This window comes from Polypterus senegalus, chromosome 11 (assembly GCF_016835505.1).
Source record: "Polypterus senegalus isolate Bchr_013 chromosome 11, ASM1683550v1, whole genome shotgun sequence".
Taxonomy (NCBI): domain Eukaryota; kingdom Metazoa; phylum Chordata; class Cladistia; order Polypteriformes; family Polypteridae; genus Polypterus; species Polypterus senegalus.
In genome coordinates, this window is record NC_053164.1 from 117,823,920 (window position 1) to 117,850,766 (window position 26,847).

The 26,847-nt window shown below is 37.1% G+C and overlaps 1 protein-coding gene across 1 annotated transcript in view; it reads left to right on the forward strand.

The window, feature by feature from the left end:
• Nucleotides 1-26,428, forward strand: part of LOC120539480 (docking protein 2) — a 125,187-nt gene extending 98,759 nt beyond the window's left edge. Inside the window, exon 5 of the mRNA XM_039769574.1 lies at nt 24,415-26,428. Coding sequence (XP_039625508.1) covers nt 24,415-25,440 — 1,026 coding nt within the window. The 3' untranslated portion in view covers nt 25,441-26,428. The remainder of the gene's footprint in view (nt 1-24,414) is intronic.
• The last annotated feature ends 419 nt before the right edge of the window (nt 26,429-26,847 follow it).

A 26,847-nucleotide genomic window follows, 5' to 3' on the forward strand; every position in this document is an offset into this window, starting at 1 on the left:
GGCTACACTCGGTAGCAGCAGTGGCTTGTACCTGGCACAGTTTCTCGTAGGCTTGAGGCTGATAACACAAGGAACAGTTTGAAAACAAAAATAAATGATCTACTGCCCTCTGACTCTAGTGCTATTTTGTCACTTTTATTGGCACAAAACTGTGCACTATTCTTTTCAGGGTTCCCCTTTCTTGAAAGAACCTTGTAAGGTCCATATTCTGATTCAGCCACAAGGCCACTGACAGCCTGTAATTTAGAGAAACAGTTGCTTATAATAATTAAAATTTGGCCTGAAGATAGGGACATATTTTGTTAAATGCTTTGACTTTTTAATCTCTCTTGTAGCAACACATTACCACTTTTTTGTCTGACTAGCCAGAGAGGTGCAGTAAAGAAAGAATTACTCCAACATTTAAACCTAGACGCCTGCACACATTTAAAATAAACACAACTTATCTAAGTGTGAGACTACAAAGAGCAACAGGAAATGGAAACTGCTTTAATGAAACATGGAAAATAAAAACTGAAACAAAAACCCAGTAAGCTTTGCAAACCACAGTGGTGAAAGAAGGTTCAAGCACAGCAAACATTCTGTTTACAGACTATTTTTCATTCCAGGTTAATTTCTGCACCCAATCTGATTTTTGCAAAGCGTTTGTTTACAAAACTACATTGAGTTAGGCATTCAGGAAAAACAAGACATCCAACCTGGCAGCTAATCTGATCGTGCAATTATGATGTGATCCTTTTTACTGTACCTTCTGATACAATGCAATTCTGTCAGATTTCAAGAAAATAAAAAATGGTTATGATTGGCTGTCTTATTCTTTTGTCTTTTATTTGTTCTGTTTTGTGTTGTGTTATTAAAACTACTGTTCAGTAAAGAAATGTGTATATTTTGCTTGGCACATTCAGGTGCACTATCCTGTGATGCAGGCTGGTCCACTGGAAAGTGCAACTAAGTTTTCTTGGTGTTTGAACATCCTTAGCGTTCAACTGAAAAATTTCTGCCTTTAACAAATCCCAAGGGATACACTGTAGAGTTTCTCTTTCCAGAGTAACAGAACATTTCAGTGGGTAGGTCTGCATGTGCCTATTCCCCCGTGGTTTCCTTTCTGTAATTGTGCCGTTAGACTGGTGATTGAATCCTTAGCCTTGTGGGGATTAAATTGATTTAAAACAGACATATTTGCCTTGCATTTCATGCTACTAGGACTGTGGCTGTGTGGTCATTAAGAAAACATGGATCAGGTAAGTTAAACTTGGTAGAAATTCAAATCAAGCCCACAGTGGTACACATTTTTTGACAAAGAGAGACTTGTTTATGAAGTTTGTTGCCCAAGGACAAACTTTAAATCCGCAATACTGCATTGAACTGCGCAGACATGGCAACACCAAATGAGTACAGAAAAAGTTTCCAGGAACAGGAGATGTACTGGGACAAGTGCACTGCATCCAAAGGTATTCAAGTATTTTGAAGGGGGCTGAAAAAGAATTGCTATAAATTTTATTATAATAAAATTATTTTAAATAATTCTGGGAATTTTGGGTCCCTCTTCCTAGACATATATATATATATATATATATATATATATATATATATATATATATATATATATATATATATACAGTGACCAGTAGGGGGTGAACCAGAGCCCCAGACAAATGTGCACAAACACAGTTTCAGATTCAAATGGATGAGTTTTATTACACAATAATACATTTTTCAGGTTTATCTTCACAAGCAGAAATGATGTTAACCACGAATTTAATAATTTCCTTACACACTCTTACAGGCAAGCATTGTCCACGACCTCCCAATTCCAGCTTTCTGATACAGGAGAAACAACTCCTTTTATGCAGGACCCAGATGTACTTCTAGTGCCAGGGCATAGCTCGTAGGAAGCATTTCTGGGTCAGGCAAAGTAGGGAGGACTTCTCTCAACAGCAGCCACTGGCGGCTCCCATGGACCCAGAAAGGGCTAGACTTACAGGTCCCGTGATATGCAAGACCAAGGAGTACTGCCAGTGTTGGGACATAGCCTTTAGGAAGCAGAAGTTCCCCCAAAATAGGGAGGAATTCTATCTGGTGGCCTCAGGGATCCTGATATGGCTGCCATTCTAGACTACAGATCTTGATATCCTGCAGGTTTCAATAGGAGATCCAGTCCAGACTAGCATTGCCACCTCCCGTGTTTAGAGGTAAACCGTCCCAATCTATCCATTTTAGCTGGAAAGCCATGACTGGGATAGGAAGTGCTAACCATCCTGGCCGGATTACTTCTCCCACTGCATTGTCCATTTATTATGACCTTCTGGCCGGGAAAGACATCACTCTCAGACATAGTAAGGACACTGGTCTTTATGTGTCAGCATATATCAACTATTTATAATACATCATTTCTAGTGATGGCCCTGATATGATGCATATGGTGTGACATCAGAAGCAGACACAAAAAATGTTTGGGGCACATCTGTGACCCTGTATAATAAAAAAATAAAATCTTTTCAGACAGATAGTCAGGTGCAGAACTGACACAAGCATGACTGACCTTCTGGACATACGGGATCCAAGCAGGAAGGGGGTACAGTGAAGTCAGTGGTGGAATGACTTGTCAATCTTGCATTCTGAAGAGGAAGGAAGAGAGAAGGCATTAGTACACAGCGCCAACCCCTGGTGCTACCTTATTACCATTACCAGAGCCCTTAAGCTGCATCCCAAGTGCATGTGCCTGACACTAGATATAGAGTAGAGGTAATGCCCACTGATTAAGACAAGGTGCATGGTCTGTTATGAAAGAGGCAATAGTCATACCTTGAGAAGAGATCCAAACTGTAAGGTCTCTCTTATGGGGCTCTGCATCTGCTGGCAACAATGTGGCTATTTTTAAGGTTGTCAAAGATTGTATGAGATATGCTCTGTGATGTAATGTGGAAATACATACAGATTTCAGTCTCTCACTTACTCCCTGGTTTAGGCTTTGGACTTCAAACCCTGAGGTTGTGGGTTCAAATACCACTCCTGACACTGTGCGACCATGAGCAAGTCACTTGACCTGCCTGTGCTCCAATTGGAAAACCAAAAGAAATGTAACAAATTAAATCATGAATTTCGTAAGTAGCCTTGGATAAAGGAGTCTGCCAAAAAAGTAAATGTTAAAATGCTAATGGCAAGAGTTCTTGGATGATGGCAGTCTGGCTGACTGCTCTGCGCTGTTTAGAAAATGGAGATGTCTATTAAGATTACAGACCTTTCTCATTGAGTCATATGATGACAACTGCATACCAGAGCTTCTTAAGAGAATCACACTTCTGCTTATCTTTATTTTTAGTCTTTTATTTACGATCTACTCTATATTATGAAGTATTGTATACTGGGTTTACATAATGTTCTATGTTGCCAGGTGGAACCAGACAACTTCCACAATTGGTACTAAATGTAATTAATTAATCTGTAAATTATTTAAATAGAAGATAAAAAGGTTTGTGATAGAACGGGGCCCTTGTGGCAGATCTTCAGATTAAAATTAAAGAGGTCAAAAACTGAGAAAAAGTGTTATCTTCAAAACCAAATAAACAGAAGTGGAGGTTGATACAAGGAGAAAGTAAGCACAAATATCAGGGTAAGTCAACAACCCTTCCAATTTGGTGGTCCTGCCTTTAACTAGTAGTAGTAACATTACATCTTGCCTGAAGAAGGGGCCTGAGTTGCCTCGAAAACTTGCATATTGTAATCTTTTTAGTTAGCCAATAAAATGTGTCATTTTGCTTGACTTCTCACTACATTCATAATGTCTAACATGGTACAACATCCTAGCACTACTAGTAGTAGCAATAATAACAATGGTATTGTTGTGTGTACAGAGTACAGGGAAATTCTTATTTGCATGTCTGACCAAGAAGCATGTTGCCATCCTCCAGTGCCTTAATATATCAAGCATAAAGTATAAGGCTGTTCTACTACATCTATGAAGTAGGACATCCTGACCAGCTTCCTACTGCTCCAGCACCAAAAGGCAATATTCTTCTCACGTTATAACACTTTCTTTCTTGCAGATTCTATCCCTTTGACTCCAGACACAGTATTGCACCTCGATTGAAGTGGCTTGTCACCCTCACCTTAACTAACTTCTAGCAAATCTAGAATCAATTACAGGGTTTAGGTGGTCCTGCATTTACTACAGGGGACTCAACCTAGATATCCCCTGGATGACTGAAAGCTTGTCTGAATCCCTAAACTTTCAATTACAATTACATACAATTACTGGTCTTCTGGTAGTTCTCCCAGGAATCACCCTAAATATGGGCACTGTGGCCTCAGCTACGATGTATGTGCTACCATCTGATGGCTAGTAGGACTTGCTAGCCTTTCCTTGGCCTCACTCTTGCTTTATAGTGAGGATCAGGTAGATGGGCTATCTTCTGTACTTGGGACCTCTGCAAGGTCTGTTGTGGCCCTGTGTTCTCACACTGTCATGTACACTGTATTCCAGGCACCACACGGGAGCCTTTTACAGAAGCACACTCTCTCTTCTTTCTAGTTTTTGATCAACTTTTTGTAAACTATTATTAATATTAAGATTAGATGGTATCTTGCTTATCACTATACTTTTTTCAATGAAATTTTAAATTGAAGACTTATTGCTTGCCTCAGCTGACTTTCAGACAAGCTGCTGACTTAGACAAGGCTATCTTACATTTTCAACATTTGAGAATGTGAGAGACTCTGAGGAAAATAAAATGACATAAAAATTCCCATACTCAGCTGGTAGCACTGAAGTCAGTACCGCTTAAGGAGCACTGTTACATATTATCGGAGGAGCAGCTCATCCGAGGATGGAAGGGATGAAGGTGGAGAGTGAAAGTAAGTTGAAAAGGATTCAGATATGGCCTGCCACCATATGATGAGAAATGTTTGATCACTACCACATCTCATAGTGAGTCACAGCAAGTTCAGGTGTCATTCTAGGTACTGAGGAGAACTGGCTTAAACTTCTTATTCCAGATGCTATTTTAGTTCTGTAAGGACTCATTTAAAAGCAAGCACATTACAAGTAGAACTGAAATGTTTAATCCAGACTTTGAAATACTGAATGAATTGATCCACGTTACTGCCTAAGGAGACAACTTGCATCATTTTTGTTAATGTTTATTAGCTTACAAATAGAAATGATTCACTGTGTTACCAAATCTGTAATGATGAATCATTCTGAGCCTAGATTGCTAGTAACTTCAACCAAGAGAATCTTGGAAGGATCAGACTTCTATCAGCATGATCCATTTGTACACACAACAAGTTGGACCTGCTCTATTCAAATGCTAATGTTTTTAAAACCTGTAGAACAACTGGGAAGATCTGACTACATCTTAATCCTACCTACAAGCCTGTTATCAGTCAGCATCAGCCCTTATTATCAAAGCCAGAAGTTCTTGTTTATGTTTGGGGGGGTTGTAGTTTGTTATAATATTTAGATTTTTCTTGAGCTTCTGTAAAGATTTAATTTCTCCTTAGGGACAAATAAAGTATCTATCTATCTATCTATCTATCTATCTATCTATCTATCTATCTATCTATCTATCTATCTATCTATCTATCTATCTATCTAATATTAATTATTCATGTATTAACTGGCACGTTTCTAATATAACATCACTAATCCTATCCCAGCAGCATCAGATGTAAGGTAGGTGCCTGTGTATCATATGCATACTCACTCACACATTCACTAAATCTGAGTTAACAATCAGTGTAAACTGATTGAAATTCTCACAGACAGGTACAATTCAAACTCAGGACCGAAGAGCTATAAAGCAGCAGCACGGTCCAATATGTCAGTCTGCCTAAAATGAAACATTTTGCAAGACTTGATTTATTTATATTAGGGATGTGACTAAACAACGTTTACCTGATTAGAAGTAGAAAACCAGTTCGGAGAATAAAAAAAACTGTTTGCATGTAATGTGCTACCCCACAGCACAGTGCACTTTGCAAAGAAAACAAAGTTTCAACAAAGCCTACTTGTCAAACTTCAGGCTGATTCTATAAATCAGATTTGCACAACTGAAACAAATCAAGTGTAACAACAAATTAAACGGGTTTTGAAACCCTCTGTATGTCTTGCACGTGTCACTGTTCTATAGCTTCTTTCGGTATATCTTACAAGTATGTTTTTCTTGGTTTTGTTTCAGAAGGAAGTTTCCATTTGATTTTCCTTTACCAGGAATGAAATGAAACTAAAATATTACCTGATCCTTGACACTGTCTTAGGTAGCTTCATTGACTTGTAACAAAAAGACCTAAAAGAAAATGTAATGCCAGCAGTGAAGGTCAGACTGAAAATCTCCTATGGTGAGAGAAAAAAGTGCATAATTCAATGACTTAATTCCATCCACGAGTTACAGCTGGAATTAGTATTAAAATTTCTGACTTCCAACAGCAGTTAGGTCATTATGAGCAACAGGAATAATGAGATGGAGATTGGCAGGAGAGCCTGAAGCTAAATCCTCTATTTTAAGGTATATTACTTAAATGAACTCTAAATCTCATGGTCAAGTTGTTTCCTGAATGCACTACAGCAGGAACATTTTGAGTAACATTGACCACTTCATTTTTATCATCTTTTATGTACTTATGTGCCAGAAAGTCCAGCAGTTTACAATTCAATTAATGTAATTCAATTACATTAAGTTATATTTATCCATGCAGACATTTTCTGCAATACCTACTGTATTCTGACCTATTTGGCTTCATTGATAGCAATGCATTGCAGAGCAGTTTGGACGGTTCCCTAACTTTCTGCAGAAATTAACTATCCTCCAATTTTCTGTGTCTGCTTAACTGACATGAGGTCTAGGAGCATAGCATTTTGATTCAGTTTAAAACTTTCAGTAATCAAATGTGCGCACCTTTAGGAAGAATGCAACTCTCTGTGCAAGCATGCCATTCGTGCTAGCTTTCATGAATCATGTAAAATGTATTAAACTCTGACAGCTGGAAAACTCATATTTATTCTGTTGAGAAAGGGGGCAGCATGGTGACCCAGCAATTCCCACTACTGCCTCATGGTCTGGTCTATTAGCTTGACTCCTGAACTTGTTCATTGTTTATATGAATGTAGATTGCACTTGCTTTAAGTGACTATCTGGGTCTGTATCTCGAATTAGACCTGTATGAGTGTGGCTTATTGTATAAACAGGTAATATGATGATGGATGGGCTTCTGCCTTGTGTCTGATACTGTCAGGAAAGGATTTGATTGGACCTTGAAGACGACTGAACATTTTTGGAAATGTTAGACTATGCTATGATGCTGAGTAAGAAATGACATTTAATCCCTGGTAAAATCTCATATGAATTAGGGATATTAAAATTCAAGAATTTTGGGAAAGGTTTTATCTAAAGAACTGGAAGCATGTAAATTTTGACACAGAATGCATAAACGTCAACTCAAAATAGGCAGACTTAATAATCATCTTATTCTAAGTACTGGAAGGTCATATGAACCTCTAGAATGGCTGCTAGCATGACACAAAGTCTCTGCATTATATTCCATTTTTTAAGCTAATGTAGGTGGCTGATGATGAAATGTTGGGAGCTGGGGTTTAAGGCATGCAGTATCCATTCTTCTATTTGGTATTACTGTCTCTTTTTTTGTTTTTTCCCACTCGCTGTGTGTGCCCTCCCTCTCTTGCTTGCCCTCTCAGTGCCAGGGTGGACACAAAGTAGCTGACAAAGTAGCTTGATTTGGCCTGATTCTGTTTGTTTGAAGCCATTTCAAATCACAGTGTGAATTGAATAAAATAAAAAGGAATTTGAACAGTAGGTGGGATGAACTTTATTCAGCTAGAGAAAATCTATTTCTACATACTCTTTCTCACTCACTCTGTACTGGGCAGACACTGAAGTAGCTCATAAAGGAGATTGATTCTGCCTTCTTCTTTTTGTTTTTAAGCCATTTTAATTCATCATGTAAAAAGGGGAATACAGCAAAAAGGAATTTGAATGGTGGACAAGGTAAACTTTATTCAACTAGATATAACCTATTTGCCTGCTTATTATGGAACAGAGAGTAAGACAGTTTGTAGTTTACATGCACAGCGTTTACCCCCCATACAGCAAATACCAAGAAGTAACTCACCATCTTACTAATATTGATCACTCCTTTGCTGAGGGATTCTACTGTACATACGCTGAAATGGAGGTACTAAAACTACATAAAAAGCTGCATCACCTGCCCAGTAGGACTTAAGAGCATGAACTCTTTGGTTTCAAACACATCTTTAAAACTCGCATCACTTTCTTTTTACAAAAATTCAATTGTTGTGTGTGAGTCTAATTGTCTGATTGCATCTCAGTGAAAAGGAGCAAATCTTACAATGCCTGGAGCAGGAATTATGACTGGAAAGGACCAATAGGAAATATGCATCAGAAGTTAATGGGAGGAGTCTAGTAAGGTAGGAAAAGAAGTGTTAAATATGGGGTCGAAAAGAAAGGAAAATTAGCATTTTATGGAAAAGCAGAGTTACAGCAAAAAAAACATATAGCCCACCTTATTTCAGCTAAAACACTTACTTGGATAAAGAATCAAATCCCTGAGTAGACTCTGCCAGTGATGCAAACTATTTTTCCAAACTTAAGCATCTTTTCAAGTAACATCCATCTGCACTGACTTCTGTACTATTCACCACATGGTCACTTTTCTGTGAAGTTGCGGAACTTTTTGGCAATTATCTTTCTTCATTTCACTAAAGATTGCTTGTTTTTGATTGTGTATTGTACTTTTGTGTTCTTTCTATATGTGTTAGGTGAGCAGTGAGCAAGTTGTTCACTGCACAGCACCACCTAGAATAACACTGGGAGAGCACTGCATTATGGTATTTGTTATGCTGTGTGTTTTTATTGTCTCAGTTTAAGTGTACAGATTCAACTCTTCGGTTACTCACAGCATGTGTGGTATGGTCTGTATTGGTGCGAGGTCAGAGGAAGCAATGTTGGTCATCCATTCTTATGACCATATCATTCAGGGAATCGGTACAACTTTAAGGCTGCAGAGGGTGAGTTTTACTTGCTAGGTATGAGTCAATCTGTTTTAAACAAAAGAAAAAAGACAGAGGGAGACTGTCTGAATGAAAAGACCGTGAGCAGTTGTTGGATATACTCGCCCCATTAAGAGTGCCTGTCCTTAAGGAGGAATCTGTGAGGGATAGCCTCATATTGTTCTCTTGCGTTTGTTGCTTTAGCAGGTATTTCCTGTTGCCCATAATAACTAACTGAAATGTAACAGTAAATGTGTTATTTGTACTGCAATAAATATGTACAGTGAGGTGCTAACTTTATTTACAGTGTGTGTTCTTCTCACTTTTAGCATCTTTGGGCTCGTTACAATATAAACTGGCACAGCCATTAAGTGTTGCTGCAGCTTTGAAGTTTCATCAAAATCAAAATGGAAACTTCACTGCAAAGCACCGCCCTGAACTACCCTGGTCAGCACAGTACACATTAATGAATACATCACAAAGATGATGATAATCCAAATGTTCATCCATCCATTCTCCAACCCACTGAATCCAAACACAGGGTCACGGGGGTCTGCTGGAGCCAATCCCAGCCAACACAGGGCACAAGCCAGGAACCAATCCTGGGCAGGGTGCCAACCCACCGCAGGACACACACAAGCACACACTAGGGCCAATTTAGAATCGCCAGTCCACCTAACTTGCATGTCTTTGGACTGTGGGAGGAAACCCACGCAGACACGGGGAGAACATGCAAACTCCACGCAGGGAGGACCCGGGAAGTGAACCCGGGTCTCCTTACTGCGAGGCAGCAGCGCGACCACTGCACCACCGTGCCACCCATTAATCCAAATGTTATTTAAAGAAATTATACAGTATATGTTGCATTTCAAAACAGATTTAGACTTCATTTGAATTTTTACTATATTAAGAAACAAACTTCCGCCAGAAATAATAATTAAAATCTTGCTTAGCAATGTAGTTAATCAATATTTGCTACTCACATATACCATTATTTCATTCTAATAGTTGTTTCCTTTCATGGTTCATTAATTAACCCACAATAGCTTGATCTTCTGTAAGTTTTGCGTCTGTCTTTTATCTTTAACTTTTTCCTTTTCAAGCTTTCTTTTCTCATGGCATGAACAAAATATTTTAACTTCCACAGGCTAAATTGAGAGTGTCATCTATAGTGCATCAAAGCACATCTTGTAAAAGTCAAGCCAGGGAAATAGGATTTCAAAAAGATTTTTTAACATTTATTTTATGATCCTATGTTCACTCTTCTGATCCAGACTTTTGTTTTTTCCTTAATTGATTTTTTGATGTTCTTTATTGCCACAGCTAACCAAGCAAACTAGTCTTGGTTAGAGAACAGACAACCTCTGGGAGCATCTGATACCATTCTAATTTTTTCTTCATACTCTAAAGGGCGTAAAGGAAATGCTACAGTTGTTAACTTTAAATTATTGCTGCATTTCTTTAAACTGTGAAACCTCACAGCGCTTATGTATAAAAATATCAAAATGAGTAATTTGTGTCAAGAGCTTCTGAAAGCATTTGCTTCCCATCAATCAACTTGAGGCTGGTTATATGCAATTATTTCATGAAATAATTGTAGTACAGAAGATGCCTAATAACTGTCTCAACCTCCAGAAACAATGTACTTTAGGTCACCAGGAGGTCAATTTAGTGTTTTGTTCAACCCTGAAACTAAAGTCGACTTAAAGAAAGAAGAAATGTCAGTATTTATAAAGGAAAAGCAAAGTTTTAAGGCACTAACGAAGCAAATGATCATTATGTGAAATTTAATTGGTATCACTTTCCAGTTAATTAAATGGTTTGATAGATAATGAGTTGTTAATATATGGACAATTGCAATGTATGCATGGACCTGTAATAATTTTTAATAATACATTACATTTTACATAATAGAATTCCATATTGATTCTATAACATTCATTTATTCATTCAGCCCCTGATTCTGCTTAATCCAGTTTAGGGTTGTGAGGTGAATCTATAATAAATAGGTATAATTAGGCAAAATCATATCATTAAAAAGTTTTTTTTCCTTTCCAGTTTAAACAGCTTGTGAGATTGTTTCCCATTACCAATTTAATCAAGAAAAGAGAATTAAATGTTACAAATACACAAAACAGTATTCAAAATCCTTTCAGTCTTTTAAAGAGCTTTTCGGAGTGAGAGCCTGCTCTGCCACAGATACCCACAGCCATACCAGGCTAGTTTAGGGGCAAGTGTGGGAGGACCCAGTGTGGTAGCCGGCCCAGACACAGACAGGCGGACACGTCAATGTCACCCAACTCACGATTATTTGCCATTATCTATTATGTACAAGTGCAGCACATAAACCCCAAAGTCCTGGCCAACCAACACTATGCCTCTGTCACTTCTTCAGGCCGTCTCCACTCCTCTCCACCAAGCTCTCTTCTCTCTTGACTCTAGCCATTGTATGAAGGGAGGGAAGGCCCCTTTTATGCTCCCCCGGATGTGCTCCAGGTGTGTCCTGGCAATGTTCCACCAACACGCCCCAGTGTGGCGGAAGTGCCGGCTGAATCCCCACAAGCCCCCCTCCGGTCCTCCTGGGCATCCCGGCCGGGTCGCCACCCCAGCCATCTCCGACACCAGATTAACATGTCAGACATCTGAACAATGCATCGCACAATTAAATCCATCCATTTGCTGAACCTGCTCTCTTCAGGGGCAGTATAGCAGGATCTGTAAATTGATTTTTAAATTACACAACACTAAAGTCAGAAACAGGATCTGGAACTCCTCTCGGCTTGTTCAGTTATGACAACTACTGTCATGTAATGCACAAGGAATATAACAAATTATAAATATCATTAGTAACCCTTATGAGTTGAAATGTTAAAAAATATTTGAATAACTGAGGATATGGACAGGCCTTTTCTGCTGCCCTACAGTATCCGTAAGTGCAAGCAGAATGCCTACTTCACAGTTGTGACACGCTTTCTTTTAGAGCTGAAGAATTGATTACTTGCTTTCATTTTTATTTCTTTCTCACCCATCCATCTACCCATTGTCTGAATTTGTTTGTACCACTGCCCAATACAATTTTGTTTATCTTACATACTTTTGTCTTAGTTTAACGTGTTCAGTTTTTAAACCAATCAACCTTTTGTTTTTGTAGCTTGTTTTCTGAAATGCTGGAGTCACAGCCTACAGAAGCATTATGTGCCCTGGAGGAACCAGGCATGAACAGAGCACTCTCATTCTCTTACACTATACACTTTATATGTTCAGGATGTGAGTACTCATTGAAAAATACCAGAATATTTGGTGATAATGTACAAACTCCACATTAGCTATTAGGCTTCAAATTTTGAACCTAAAATATTGGATCCATAAAGCAGCAGTGTTAGGCAGTTTGCCACCATAAAACACAGAAGTCACTCTTCCGTAGACAGCTCACTTTATGCACAATCTATCATTCTAACCATTTCAGAGCCTACACAGTCCATTTTAGGGCTATTGTGCACTGCAACCTGCCAAGTAATGTCAGGCATAAGGTAGGAATTAACTCAGGGTGGGATTCTAATCCATTGTTGGGTATTTTGTTCATTCATTTAAAACATAACAGAACTGAGTGCATGTCCAACACACACAATGCCAACTCATGCACACAATGGCAATTTAAAATCATGAGTCAACCCAGTCTAATAAGTCCATCGTTGGGAGGTGAGAGAAAAACAAGAGTACCCAAGAAACACCTGGACAGATAATATTAAGAAATGGAGCCATTAGAATTTTTTTTTGCTTTGGATATTTTGTTCATGAGTATTTTAATATTTGGCACGATGCATTTTCAAGCTTTATTTTCATGAGTGTATTTGAACTTTATTTTCTTGCTTGAAAAAAATTAACATTTTGGTGTTGTCCCACCACCATTTTAGGATCTCTGTGGATCAATAACGTACTGCTAAAAGACCTTGCCTTGTTGCTAATTACTGCGTCCCAAGAGCCACCATGATTCATATCCGTAAAATCCTGCACAACACCAATAACTTTTTATCCAAGATTACGGAATTGATCTGTGAACAAGTGTGGTTTAGTAATTTAGTTTTTGTCATTATGGAATACAATTCATAGGTTTTTTCTCACAACTCGATTCTTTGTCTTAGCGTTTTGGTTCCAGTTGAATGATAATGTTCTAGGCATATCTAACTATTTTCATAGCAAATAACAGTCTCTCGAGAAACCAGTTTTGTTTTGAGTTTCTTTGTTGAAAGAGACACATGTCTGCTGGTCTCCATGGTCTGCTGCTAATGAAATCTTAGCACTTGCTCTTTCTCTTTCTTTTTGTTAGCACTCTACTGGAAGGGGTCGGCATGCAGTTATATACAGTCTGGGTGGCAGCTTAGTTGAGCTGTTTCAGGTTTTCACAACTGTCCTAACAGACTTGGGTCGCATGTGCAGACTACAAACAGACAACAACCATGGTGTGAAATTTGAAACCTGGTAACTGATGTGCCACCGTGCTGCTCTTTTCACACTTTGCAGTATTGTTAATTGTGGTTTTACCCTGTGTTGATCGACCCTACATTAATGAAATATATCAAAACATTCCTCTATTGTTACTTTCCATTATTTTTTTCAAGTCAAAAGGTCAATACGTAAATTTAGTTTTTAGGAGTACAATAAGGTTAGTTTTTTAATCTTTTTGGAGAGGTTGCCTACAAATGCATCTTCCACATTCAGCTTGTGCCATAAGTTAAAAGCCTTCCAGGGTCTGGTCTGTCAGTGAAGCACATGCTGCACATGTTTTCAACTTCGATAAAATGCTTCAGGTGATGTTGTCTCCAAGGGTGCAGTGAACATTTCAGAAACTATCATGCAGGTGTTTACATCTTAAACTGTAAAAACAAGTTGTGAGATGACGCAGAGGTGAACATTTCACACTAAAGTCACATGAGTACAGAGATGTAGTATACTGTATTATCTCTTTTTTATTTACTGGTTTTATTTGAAGAAAATATCATTACACACAGTCATGTTAAACTTAACAACCAGAATTCAGCCCCCACCCAAGGAAAAAGAAGACAGCCAACAGCAAGAGCAAGTCTTTAAAAACAAAAAGAATACAGAATGTCCTTTTCCCCAATATACTGTATATGCTTATTCTAAAATTTTACTAATTAGATGTTGCCATATTTTAAAAAATGTTTTGAACAGAACCTCTAAGTGAGAATTTATTTCTTTCAATTTCAAATTATGTATAACTTCAGTTACCCACTGACTTATGACAAGGGGGCTAGGATTCTTCCAGTTGAGCAAGATAAGTCTACCTGCTAGTAGTGTGGTAAAGAAAATTACAATCAATTTGTCCTTCTCCACTTTAGAGTGGGAGAACACCAGAGAGCACCAAACAGAGGTATTAGGAGTGATTGTGGCCCCAAGGCTCTCTGAGAGGCATTCAAAGGTTTTTGTCCAGATTTATGTTGATCTGGTGCACTCCCAAAAAATGTGGTCCAGTGAGGCTGCAGCTAGTTTGCAACTCTCGCTGGTTGGATCTTGGCCTGGATACATTTTAGAAGGTTTCAAATGGGATAAAATTGAATAATTGAATGCTTTGCACATATCAAGTTAGAGCATATTCTATGCATGATTGCCTTCCACTCCTTGTCTGAGATAAATGAGAGATTCTTTCCCTAACGTACCCTGGGATCTTTGAAAGGAAGGTACTTTAAAATGTTTTTATAAATTATTCAAATGATGTCCGAGTCTTCAAGACTGATCAGTATTTCTTCTGGAATAGAAATAGGTGGGGGATTGGGCAAGTTCCTTTTAGTTAAAGTTTCTGATTTTAAAGTATTGGAAAAATTGTGTTGATGAAAAGTTGAATTTGAAGCATAATCTATACTAATAAAAGGCAAAGCCCTCACTCACTCACTCACTCACTCACTCACTCACTCACTCATTTACTCACTCACTCATCACTAATTCTCCAACTTCCCGTGTAGGTAGAAGGCTGAAATTTGGCAGGCTCATTCCTTACAGCTTACTTACAAAAGTTGGGCAGGTTTCATTTCGAAATTCTACGCCTAATGGTCATAACTGGAAGGTATTTTTCTCCATTAACTGTAATGGAGTTGAGCTGGAAGGGCGGAGTTTCGTGTGACATCATCACGCCTCCCACGTGAACTGATTGTCAACGCAGTGCGTAGAAAACCAGGAAGACCTGCAAAAAGCGCTTAAGAAAACATGCATTATATAATTGAGAACCAGCTTAAAACAATAAGAAGCGAGCGAGTGACATATACTACCATATTCATGAGTGTTGCTGCCTCGGAAAGAAAGCAAGGTGTAAACCTAAACTTTAAATTAAGTTCATAGACAGGCTGCCGCTGGCGTTTCACATGCCCACAGGTAATGCGGGATACAAGTTTAATGAGAGGACGTAGGATATAAACAAGAGTTTTGATCACTTTATAACTAAGTTAAAATTGTAGGTGAAGGGGTGTGCTTATGCAAATTCCGAGAGACTGTGTTTGTGGGGATTGACAGTTAAGGCGGTGGGGAGTCACGCCATCATCTCCCTCCCATTCATCTAATTTCGGTCTGAGCTGAGCTCGCGCTAATGCCGTCTTCAGAAGTGACTTTGTCAGACTGCCACCAAATACTCACAGAAAAATCCACAAGTTAATACACACGCTGTCTCTATAGAGTTTCTCCACACTGAATCCTCCAGGCACTACTTACAAAAGGTCACACTGACAATCGTGTTACGTTATTTTTAAAATCTTTCCTTTTCTTAGCACAAGCACAGCTGAGAAGCTTCGATGCATGTGCTCCATAACGTTAAAAATAATGCATTTAATCACACTTTGCATTACAAGCAAGGGAGCTTTTGTCAATGCATGATTTCCTGGTACACCGATTACTTTGATCAGCGATCCCGATTCATTTTACCCTCGCACCACCTTAGTTTGAGAAGAAGTATGAAAAATATGAGGTTAACACAGAAAAACATCACCAATTCAAGCTTTATGAATAATCGATTCGCCATCAATAATTGTTTTGGTAAAGCCATCCTCCTTCCATTTTATAATTTTTCCGCCACTAGCCGTGATTAAATGAACGGTAAATAAAGTAAGAGCAAAGCGAGGGTGACTTATTTAGGCAGGCATATATATGACAGCAACACTCATGACAATGTCAATCATGTTACGCTATTATTAAAATGTTTCCTTTTCTTTTCATTACTTCTTTAACACACTACTTCTCCGCCAGAGACGCGGGATTTTGCTATATATATAATATATGAATGACCTCCAAAGAGCGCTGAGACTTTTGATATCATGAACGTGTCTGCAAAAACTGTGGTCTCCTGCCCAGCAAAAGTCGAGCAGCCAGCGCGCGTGCATAGCTGTGCCGGCCTTTGAGACGCTGACTGCGCTTCTGCCTTAAGTCAAAGTGAGCACTTTTAATTTTTTTCATCCTCCCCCTGCGCTATAGCCCAGACAAACACGGGACCCCTTTTCTACACCACGGAAAAATAATATTAAGGCGATTCACACTTTCTTTGCACGATACGATTATGAGGTCCTCACCTCGGATTATGAAAACACGCACACGAGTGGAGGACTGACAGTGCCATCACAGCCGATTAATGGCGGGACGCCTCACCAGTCTACACAAGACGATCATAACGCCAGCAAACACATCTCTCTATACTATATAAAAGAAAAAGGCAACTTTCCTTTCTTTACACCTTTTTCCTTTTATCCCAAACCAAAGCCTTTCTCTTAACACTGCAGAGGACACAAAACTAATTTTCTTTAAATGCGGTAAGGCACATTACCACAGGCACAAATTTGAACGCTCACATAGAAAATGTAATTTCTATACCACAGCCATCGTGTAGCGCTTTCAAAAGGGATCAACTACCGAGAGATGATCCATATACATTTTAGCTGCTGTTAGTTACTTACCTGTTGTGTTACACAGTCTTTAAAATGTAGTTTACCTGAAACCACTCCAGTAGTGCTCAATGTACCTGTACTTCTTAAAACGTTAATGTTTTACTGTTTAATAACTTATAGACTATATTTTATTATTTTTCCCTTGCACTCAGTGACCAAAGCTATACACACACATATAGACACATACAAACATACACACAAGTATATGTATGTGTATATATATGTATGTATGTGTATATATATATATATATATAACACACACACACCCCTATCTACATATATATATATATATATATATATATATATATATATATATATATATATATATATATATATATATATATATATATATATATATATATATATATATATATATATACATACATACACACACACACACACACATACATACATACACACATATATATAATTTGTGTGTGTGTATGTATGTATGTATGTATGTATGTGTATATATGATGTAGATAGGTATGTATATATATATATATATGTGTATATGTAGATATGTATATAGATATGTAGATATGAAGATATGTATGTGTATATATATATATATATGTGTGTGTGTGTGTATATATGACAGCAGCAATCCAAGCTGTGAGAAAACACTAAAAAGGAGGCATGTCAGACGTTGTGGTACATTTTCTGATGCAGCTAGACGAAAAAAACTTTGTGACGCTGCCGCCAAATACACAAAACAATTACTTTGACAATCATGTTACATTATTTTTAAAATGTTTCCTTTTCTTTTCATAACTTCTTTAACACATGACATCGCAAGCTGGTATTTTGCTATATATATATATATATATATATATCACAGCGACACTCATAACAGTGACAAAACAATTACATTGACAATCATGTTACGTTATTTTCAAAATGTTTCCTTTTCTTTCTCTTTCCTTCTTTAACACACTACTTCTCCGCCAAGCTGGTATATATATATATATATATATATATATATATATATATATATATATATATATATATAGATAGACAGATAGATAGAGATATATATATATAGATAGATATGAAAACATATATATATATATATAGATAGATAGATATGAGAACAACATATATAGATAGATAGATAGATAGATAGATAGATAGATAGATAGATAGATAGATAGATAGGAGAACAAGACTCATATCAATGACAAAACAATTACATTAACAATCAAGTTACGTTGTTTTTCAAATTTTTCCTTTTCTTTTTCGTACCTTCTTTAACACACTACTTCTCCGCTGCGAAGCGCGGGTATTCTGCTAGTTATTCATAAGATGCAAAGGTATTATCTATATACAAATCTCTAAGTGTTTTAATCCTGGAAGTTTTCAGGATGGTAGAAAAAGGTAGTTATTGTGTAGAGGCACAGATAAAAGCTTCTCTGCCTTAAAGTGTTTCCTGCAATGGTTCCATATTCTGAATGATTGATGGACAATTGGATTATTAGTCTGTTCATGATAATTTGTGTTTACTGGGGCACAAAGCAGGGAATATAAAGAAGTACAGCAAGACTTTATTTCTACCAAGACCAAGCTTGTCTATAGTCTTCATTTTGTGTCAATATCCAGGTCTTTATAGCTTGTATATTTGCTGCCCAGTAATAAAATTTAAAGTTGGGTAGTGCCATGCCACCTTCTACTTTCAGTTATTGTAGAGTTGCCCTTTGGAGGTGTGGATGTTTCAGATTACAAATAAATGAGGTTATAATTGAGTCTTGAGTCTAATTTCTTAAATAACGATTTGTTAATAATATATATATATATGCTCTGAAATTAAAAATGAAGCTTGGGAAGGATATGTGTCTTGACAGTATTGATTCTTCCTGCTAATGTAAGATGCAGGTTAGACCATCTGTTCACATCTAGTTTAAGTTTTTCCATGCAGAGAGCAAAATTTTATTGAAAAAGATTTTTATATTAACTTTTGATGTTTACCTCAAGGTATTTAAAAAGATCTGCTAAAGTAAATGGGAAGGTATCCAGACTAATCCTATCTGCCAGAGAGTTCACTGGGAAAATAACACTTTTATTCAAATTAAGATATCTTTTGAAATTCTGCTAGTGCATTAAGGACTATTGGTACAGAGGTTTGTGGGTCGGATATATACAGTAACATATCATCTGTATATAGTTATATTTTCTTTTCAAGCCCTGCTCTAATAATCTCAGATGCATTTTGAAAGTGAAAGGCCAATGGCTAAATGCCCTTGTTAATAGCAATGATGTACTGGGGCATTCTTGTTGAGTCCCACGTTCCAGTATGAAATAGTTTGAAATAATGTTAATGCAAACAAAGGCTTCTGGACTGGTATAAAGTAGTTTTTATCCACGCACATACCTTTGGGCCAAACCCAGATTTGTGCAGTGTGTGGTTTTTGTTTTTTTAATTTTATTGATTTTATTGTAATCATTCCATACAGATTGATCAATTTTTACAAAAAATAGGATTGAAAACAGATCAACCCAACCCTCACCCCTAGGAAAGAGAGCATGGCCAAAGGAGTAAAGCTTAAAGCTTGTAAAAATATATACATTGATGAGTTTAATAGACAGATAAAGATAAATGGAGAAGAAGAAAAAAAAAAAAGAAATGGGAAGAGAATTATTTACTCAGTGCTTTAAGAGCTTATTCTAAAATATTATTGATTAGATCCTGCCAGGTTTTGAAAAAGTTCTGCACAAATCTTCTAATTGAGAATGTGATTTTTTCCAATTTCAAATAGTATAAAACATCAGTTGCCCACTGACTTAAAAGAGAGTTTCTTCCAGTTTAGCAAAATAAGTCTGTGTGCCAATAGTGTAGTGAATGCAATCACAATTTGTTTGTCCTTCTCCGCTTTAAGCCCATCTGAAAGAACACCAAACACAGCTGTTAATGGGTTAGGAGGGATTGTGAGTCCAAGGCTGTCTGAAAGGTAATTCAAAATTTTTGTCCAGAATAATGTTAATTTGGTTAAGGCTCAAAACATGTGACCCAGTGAGGCTGGGACTTGGTTGCAACGTTCACAGGTTGGATCTTGCCCTGGAAACATTGTGGACAGTTTTAAGTGAGACAGATGTGTTCGATATATAATTTTGAGTTGTATTATTGTATGCTTTGCGCATATGGAGATTGATTGAATTCTCTGCATTGCTACCTTCCACTCCTTTTCTGATATGTTGAGTGAGAGATCCTTTTCCCGCTGTCCTCTTGGATCTTTGAAAGGGGGGGACTGTAAAATAATTTTATATATTGCAGAAATGTCCTCCAAACTGAGCAATATTTTTTCCAGCATTAAGGAAGGTGCAAGATGAGGGAAATTGGGCAGGTTCTGTTTAACAAAGTTTCTAATTTGAAGATAGTGAAAGAAATGTGTTGCTGGAAAGTTAAATTTGGAATGTAATTGTTCATAGGATGCAAAGATGTTGTCTATATAAAGATCTCTAAGCAATTTAATCCCAAAAGTTTTCCAGATATTAAAAACTGCATATGTTTGCGAGGGTTGAAAAAGGTGGTTCTCGTGCAGAGGTGCCACAGATTCTTCATCTTAAAATTCTTTTTACATTGGTTCCATATTCTGAGTGAGTGAAGCACAATTGGATTATTAGTATATTGGCGATAACTGCATTTATTGGGGCACAAAGCAGGGAATATAAAGAAGTACTGCAGGATTTTACTTCTATTGCGGACCAAGCCTGTGTATGTTCATCTATTTGTGTCCAGGTTTTTATAGCTTGTATGTTTGCTGCCCAGTAATAAAACTGAAAGTTAGGTAGAGCCATGCCACCTTCTGCCTTAGGTCTTTGTAGGGTCGCTCTTTGGATACGTGGATGTTTTGAGTTCCAAATAAATGAGGTTATGGTTGAATCTGGCTTAAAAAATTATTTATTGATGTATATTGAAATGTTCTGAAATAAAAACAGAAGCTTAGTAAGTATATTCCTCTTAACAATGTTAATTCTTCCAGCTAGAGTGAGATAAAGGGTTGACCATCTATGCAAGTCTTGCTTAATTTTTTCCATACAGACGGTGAAATTTTGTTGATAAAGAGCTTTATATTTACTTGTGATATTTACCCCTAGGTATTTAAACTGATCTGCAATGATAAAAGGGAAGGTGTCCAATCTAATATTATATGCTTGAGAATTCACTGGAAAGAGCACACTTTTATTCAAATTAATTCTGAGACCAGAGATCTTTTGAAATTCTGTAAGTGCTGTTAAGACTGCAGGCACAGTATTTTGTGGGTCTGATATATACAGTACCATATCATCTGCATATAGAGAAATTTTCTGTTCAAGTCCTTCTCTGATAATCCCTTTATCTGATAAGCATTTCGACAGTGAACTGCCAGTGGTTCAATGGCGATTACAAATAGCAGTGGTGACAAGGGGCATCCTTGTCTGGTACCACGTTCTAGTTTAAAGTAGTCTGAACAAATGTTGTTAATACAAACTGAAGCTTCTGGATTGGTATACAGTAGTTTGATCCATGCACAAATGTTCGGGCCAAACCCAAATTTCTCTAATGTAGTGAAAAGGTAGTTCCATTCAATCATGTCAAATGCTTTTTCTGCATCCAACGATAATAATATCTCTGGGGTGTTTGACTTTGCTGGTGAATATATTACATTAAACAGGCGTCGAAGATTGGAAGCTAAGTGTCGGCCTTTAATAAATCCAGTTTGATCTTGTGATATTACCAAAGGCAGCACTTTCTCTATCCTCCTAGCTAGTACTTTGGAGAGTATCTTAACATCATTATTCCGAAGTGAAATTGGTCTATATGATGCACATTGTAATAAGTCCTTATTTTGTTTAGGAAAGATGGTGATTAATGCTTGACGAAAAGTTAGAGGTAGAAATTGATTGTCTGTAGCTTCTGTAAATGTTGCTAATAAGAGGGGAGCTAGCTGAGTGGAGAATTTCTTATAAAATTCTACAGGGTAGCCATCAGGGCCTGCTGCTTTCCTGCTTTGAAGTGACTTTATAGCATCTAGTAATTCTGATAGCGCCAGAGGTTTATCGAGTTCCTCTGCACTAAAAGTATCTATTTGTGGTATTTGTAAAGTATCTAGAAATGCATTAGATTGTTGTCTTCTTTAAACTTAGTAGAATATAAGGATTTATAGTAGTCTCTGAATGTGTGCATTATATTTTTATGGTCAATGATTTCTATCTCCGTTCGTGTTGGTGATTGCTGGGATTGCATTGCAAACTTTTTGCTTGTGGATTTGTTGAGCTAAGAGGTTATTAGCTTTCTCTCCATGTTCATAGTAATGATGTCTTGAATTAAAAATGAGTTGTTCAGTTTCTTTGGTTGTTAAGAGATTGAGCTCTGAATGCAGAGCCTGGCCTGTTCTTTATCTATTCTAGTAATTTCGCTGGTTAGCTCTGATACCTTATTGGTTTCTAATTTATTTCTGTAGGAAAGATATGAAATAATCTGTCCTTTTAAGAAGACTTTAAGAGTTTCCCAGAGTATTCTTGCAGAGACCTTGGAGGATGTATTTGTCTCTAGGAAGAAACTGAATTGTTTGGATATAAATTCTGTACATTTCTCGTCTGCTAGTAGAAGTGGGTTAAGATGCCATCTGTGAAATTAGTGTGTGGGGCATAATGATTTTAGCTCCAAGAACAGAGGGGCGTGGTCGGAAAAAACAATAGTGTCGTACTTGCAAGATTTAATCGTAGGCAAGAGATTATCTGTAAAGAAATAATCAATTCTTGAGTAGCAATGATGCACTGGTGAGTAGGAGGAATATGTTCTTGAGTTTGGGTTTAAAAACCTCCAGGGATCTGATAGGTTGTGGTCAGTTAAAAACTGTGTAATTGTCTTTGCAGTGTTAGATGTCATTTCCCCGTGACAGGAGTCCTATTTAAGAGTAGATTTAAAACACAATTAAAGTCCCCAGCCATTATAATTTTATGAGTGTTCACATTGGGAATGGATGCAAATACATTTTGCATGAATTCCCTATCATCAACTTTGGGTGCATAAACATTTATCAATATCACTTTACAGTTAAATAAATAAATCGCATATCTCCCTTCAGGATCAGATACTACATCTGATAAACACAAATGAGACAGATTTGTGCAGTGTGTTAAATAGGTAGTCCCACTCAACCCATGTAAAATACTTTTTCTGCTTCTACTGTATTATCTCATTGCGTGAGTACTGAGGAAGTGGGATAGAACACCGTACCTTCAAACATGAATGTAGAAATTAAACATGAATGTAGAAATTAAGTGCACTGTTGCAGACAAAAAGCCCAGCAATTTGCATTTGGAATTACAATTTTGAATAACGTACTGTATGTGTGAACTGTGGAAGATGTTGAAACAAAGTAAAAGTAAAATGCTGCAATGGGGTCTCACATTCAGAAATGCTGCAATAGGGTCTTACATTTAAAAATTTTCCACATTTATTGTCTGCCATGCTTTATCATCGTTCAAACCATTCTGAAGTGTTTAGGCAGATTAGCACAGATGTCCTTAAGTCTTAAAAGTGCAAAGTTGACTTTCTGCCTGCTTATGCACATCATGTCAGCTTTATTCCATGTTATAGGCATTACTCTGTTAGTTTGGTCAATGTATATCAAAAGAAGAATTTAAGACTGGTGGCACAGTGGCAGATTCCAATGCAGCCCCTGCCTATGTGGAGTTTTCTTCTTCTCCCCAGGTCTTCATGGGTCTTCTCCTCCAGGTACTTTGATTTCCTCACACATCCTAAAGACATGTACGTTCAGTTAACTGGCAACTCTATATGTGTGCACTGGGAGTGAGAGTAGGAGTACTAGAGGTCTTTTGTTGAACTAGCTTCCTGCCCAGGGTTAGTTTTGCCTTGAACCTGTTCCTGCCAACATTTGCTACACCTCCCTATGACACTAAACTTGATGAAGTGAATGAAAGTATATTATTTCAGATTTTTATTTTGTCAAAAAGATTATCAGAGTTTTTAGATCAATGAGTAAAATATTATGTACATTACTGAAAAACAAAAATGTTGGTTAAACATTTCATTTCACAGAGGGAAATGAAAGTCTGTTATCATTAACTCTAGATAGGTCTCAGGTTAAAATGTGTTAATCAGTTTTCTTCTTTGCTCCAAGATATTTACTATCTATCTATCTATCATGTGTCAGAAGGTAACAAAATGGTGACTCCCCAGCATACGCTTCTCTTTTGCGAACTCTCGATATATCAAACAGTGGTGAAGTTGACATATAAAAATTTCTCCCAGTTGGCAAATTTCTTTGATTATTTCATTTCTACTGGTGTACCATGCAACAATGATACAATGATCTTGTATTAGAATATTAAAGTAAATAGGTCTAAAAAGTGGATGTTTGCCTAAATAATTTTTTTAAAGAATAAATTAAACACATCAAACTAAGCATGACTTTAATTATCCTTTTTATTTATTTTCTGCAGACAACATTTTCATTTGAAGCAGGAAGGAGGTGTACCTCAGGAGAAGGAAACTTTGAATTTGAAACAAAACATGGTGGTCTAATTTTCCAAGCCATAGAATCAGCAATCCAAGTTAAGAAATCGGTTGTTCCAGAGCAAAAGATGTCCCCTCCCTCATTAGAGGGTGAGGTTCAAGTGCCTCCCAGATCCTTACCCTCCATTAAGGAAGGTTTTTACAGCACCATTAATGAATGGCCCTCAGATAATCTCAACCAAGCGTTAGGAAGAATACAGACAGAGATATCTGCTGAACAAGTTGTACCAGGAATGAGGAATTTAACTCTTGATCCCAATTTGCTGACAAAAAAGCCACAAATGAAAAGTAATCCAAACTATTCAGCATCTTCTTCAAGAGCGAATGTCGAGGCCTATTCAGAAATATCCTTATTTCCCCAAAAGATGCCAGCCTCTGTAAAAGAAAAGAAAGTTCAGAAGGGTCCGTTGGTATCAGCTAATCAAGAATCAGAATATGCTGTCCCATTTGATAATGTAATGAAGAATTTGATGGCAACATCCTTTTCCAACTTCCCATTACCACAGCAAGAGCAAATATTAACAGAGGAAGACACTATGTTTTCATTTCCAATCCAACCTCAGATGGCTGATCCATTGTATGACTCTATTGATGAACGAGTGGCTGTGTCAAAAATGCAGAGAAGCAGAGAATCCTTGTCCAAGGAGGATCACATCTATGATGAACCTGAAGGTTGTGCCTTTGCAGCACCCACAAAGGGAACAACACCTGGACTCTATGATAATCCTGAAGAAGTTAGAGGATCTGCCTGGAAACTTAAGGGAACTGTAGCGGATCCTACAGGCCATGAGTTTCCTTATAATCCACACGTAGATGACTATGCTGTCCCAAAAATGACCAAAAAACCTGTTTGTTCTGATCAGCCTTATGGACATCAAACAACAACAGAGAACAAGAAAGAATCTCAAGATGATACATATGACAATGTATTAATAAAGATTACTGCAAGATAAGTCAGAAAAATGTAAACTGAAAGGTGGCTACTTAGCAAAAACCTCCACCCCAACTATCTATGAATGCTGATCTGCTCTTTTTGTCTCTAGACACCTAGTTTTTATGATTGTGTACTTTGTGAAAGTACATCAGAGTAATGCTGATATATTCTTTAGCTGTGTATCTGGTATGGTGTTGTTTCTGTTTAGAAGTGGAGCAAATCAACTGGACAATCTGGTTGTCCACTGATGACATTTTATGGTCTTGCCCTTAATTTAGATTATATGGTGCATAAGGACTAACAGAAGAAAGTAACCAGGACACAAGCCTTTATGGAACACTGCTGGCTTACAACATTTAACCTTTTGCAGTCAGTGGTAAAGTTCTTAAATCCATCCCAGAAGCTGGAATGGAATGGAATCAATCCACACACATTTACTCATGGAAAACCTCTCTGCTTTCAATGATCCTACAAATGTTTTAGAAAGTTTGATGCAATTGATATGATCAGTTTTACAAGGCTAATCAAACAGTACATCAATTAAATTAAAAAATGTACAGCATATTTATAAAGTATATATTTTATCAGTATTAATTTAGAGGTGAGAAGATTACATGTGTCATGTTGGTAGTGTTTGTCTGCTGCATATCTCGTGTCATCAGAGTGACAGTTTTTGTAAATGTCAAATCATGCTTTCTAATTTCACCTCTGCAAGAATATTTTTAATTTATAAAGATTTTATTTCATTTACTTGCTGCATATACAGCCTATGTTCTGTATATGTTGTTTTTTTTTTTCATTTTTTATTTTTCTTCAGTGTGAATGCAATGAGCTTTTAACAGTTTTGGTGGTACGCTAATCTCAACTGTTTACTGGCAAAGCAAAAGTCATTTCTGTTAAATAATATTAAACTGTTGTCTTTCCTTTTTGTGGTATAATATGTTCAAAGTATAAATAGTAATAACCTACTGATTATAATAAAAATGTTTTGTTACACATATAAATTATCTGGTGTCACTGAGTGGTCAGATATATCTACAATGTTTCTTTGATGCACCACATAGCATCACAAGGTTATTAATAAGAAGATTGTATGATTGTATTTGGTGAAGGGTCCAAAGCAGATGCACAGAATTGCAGTCTTTCAGCAGATATTCTAAAATGCAAAAATTATATCCTCAGCACATTTTCTCCTTCATTTTCCAACAATATAAATTTCCCAAAGATCAGAATATTTTACTACTTCTTACATATCAAACTTTTGGATCACCTTCACACATACGGTTGACAGGTATCTTCTTATATAGTACGCTACCATGGCTGTTCGTTTGTCTGTCCAGGATTTTAAATCACCTGTAGCTCGCAAACCATTTCAACTATTGACCTGAAATTTGGTGCACATATACTACGTGACCTCTACTGCCGC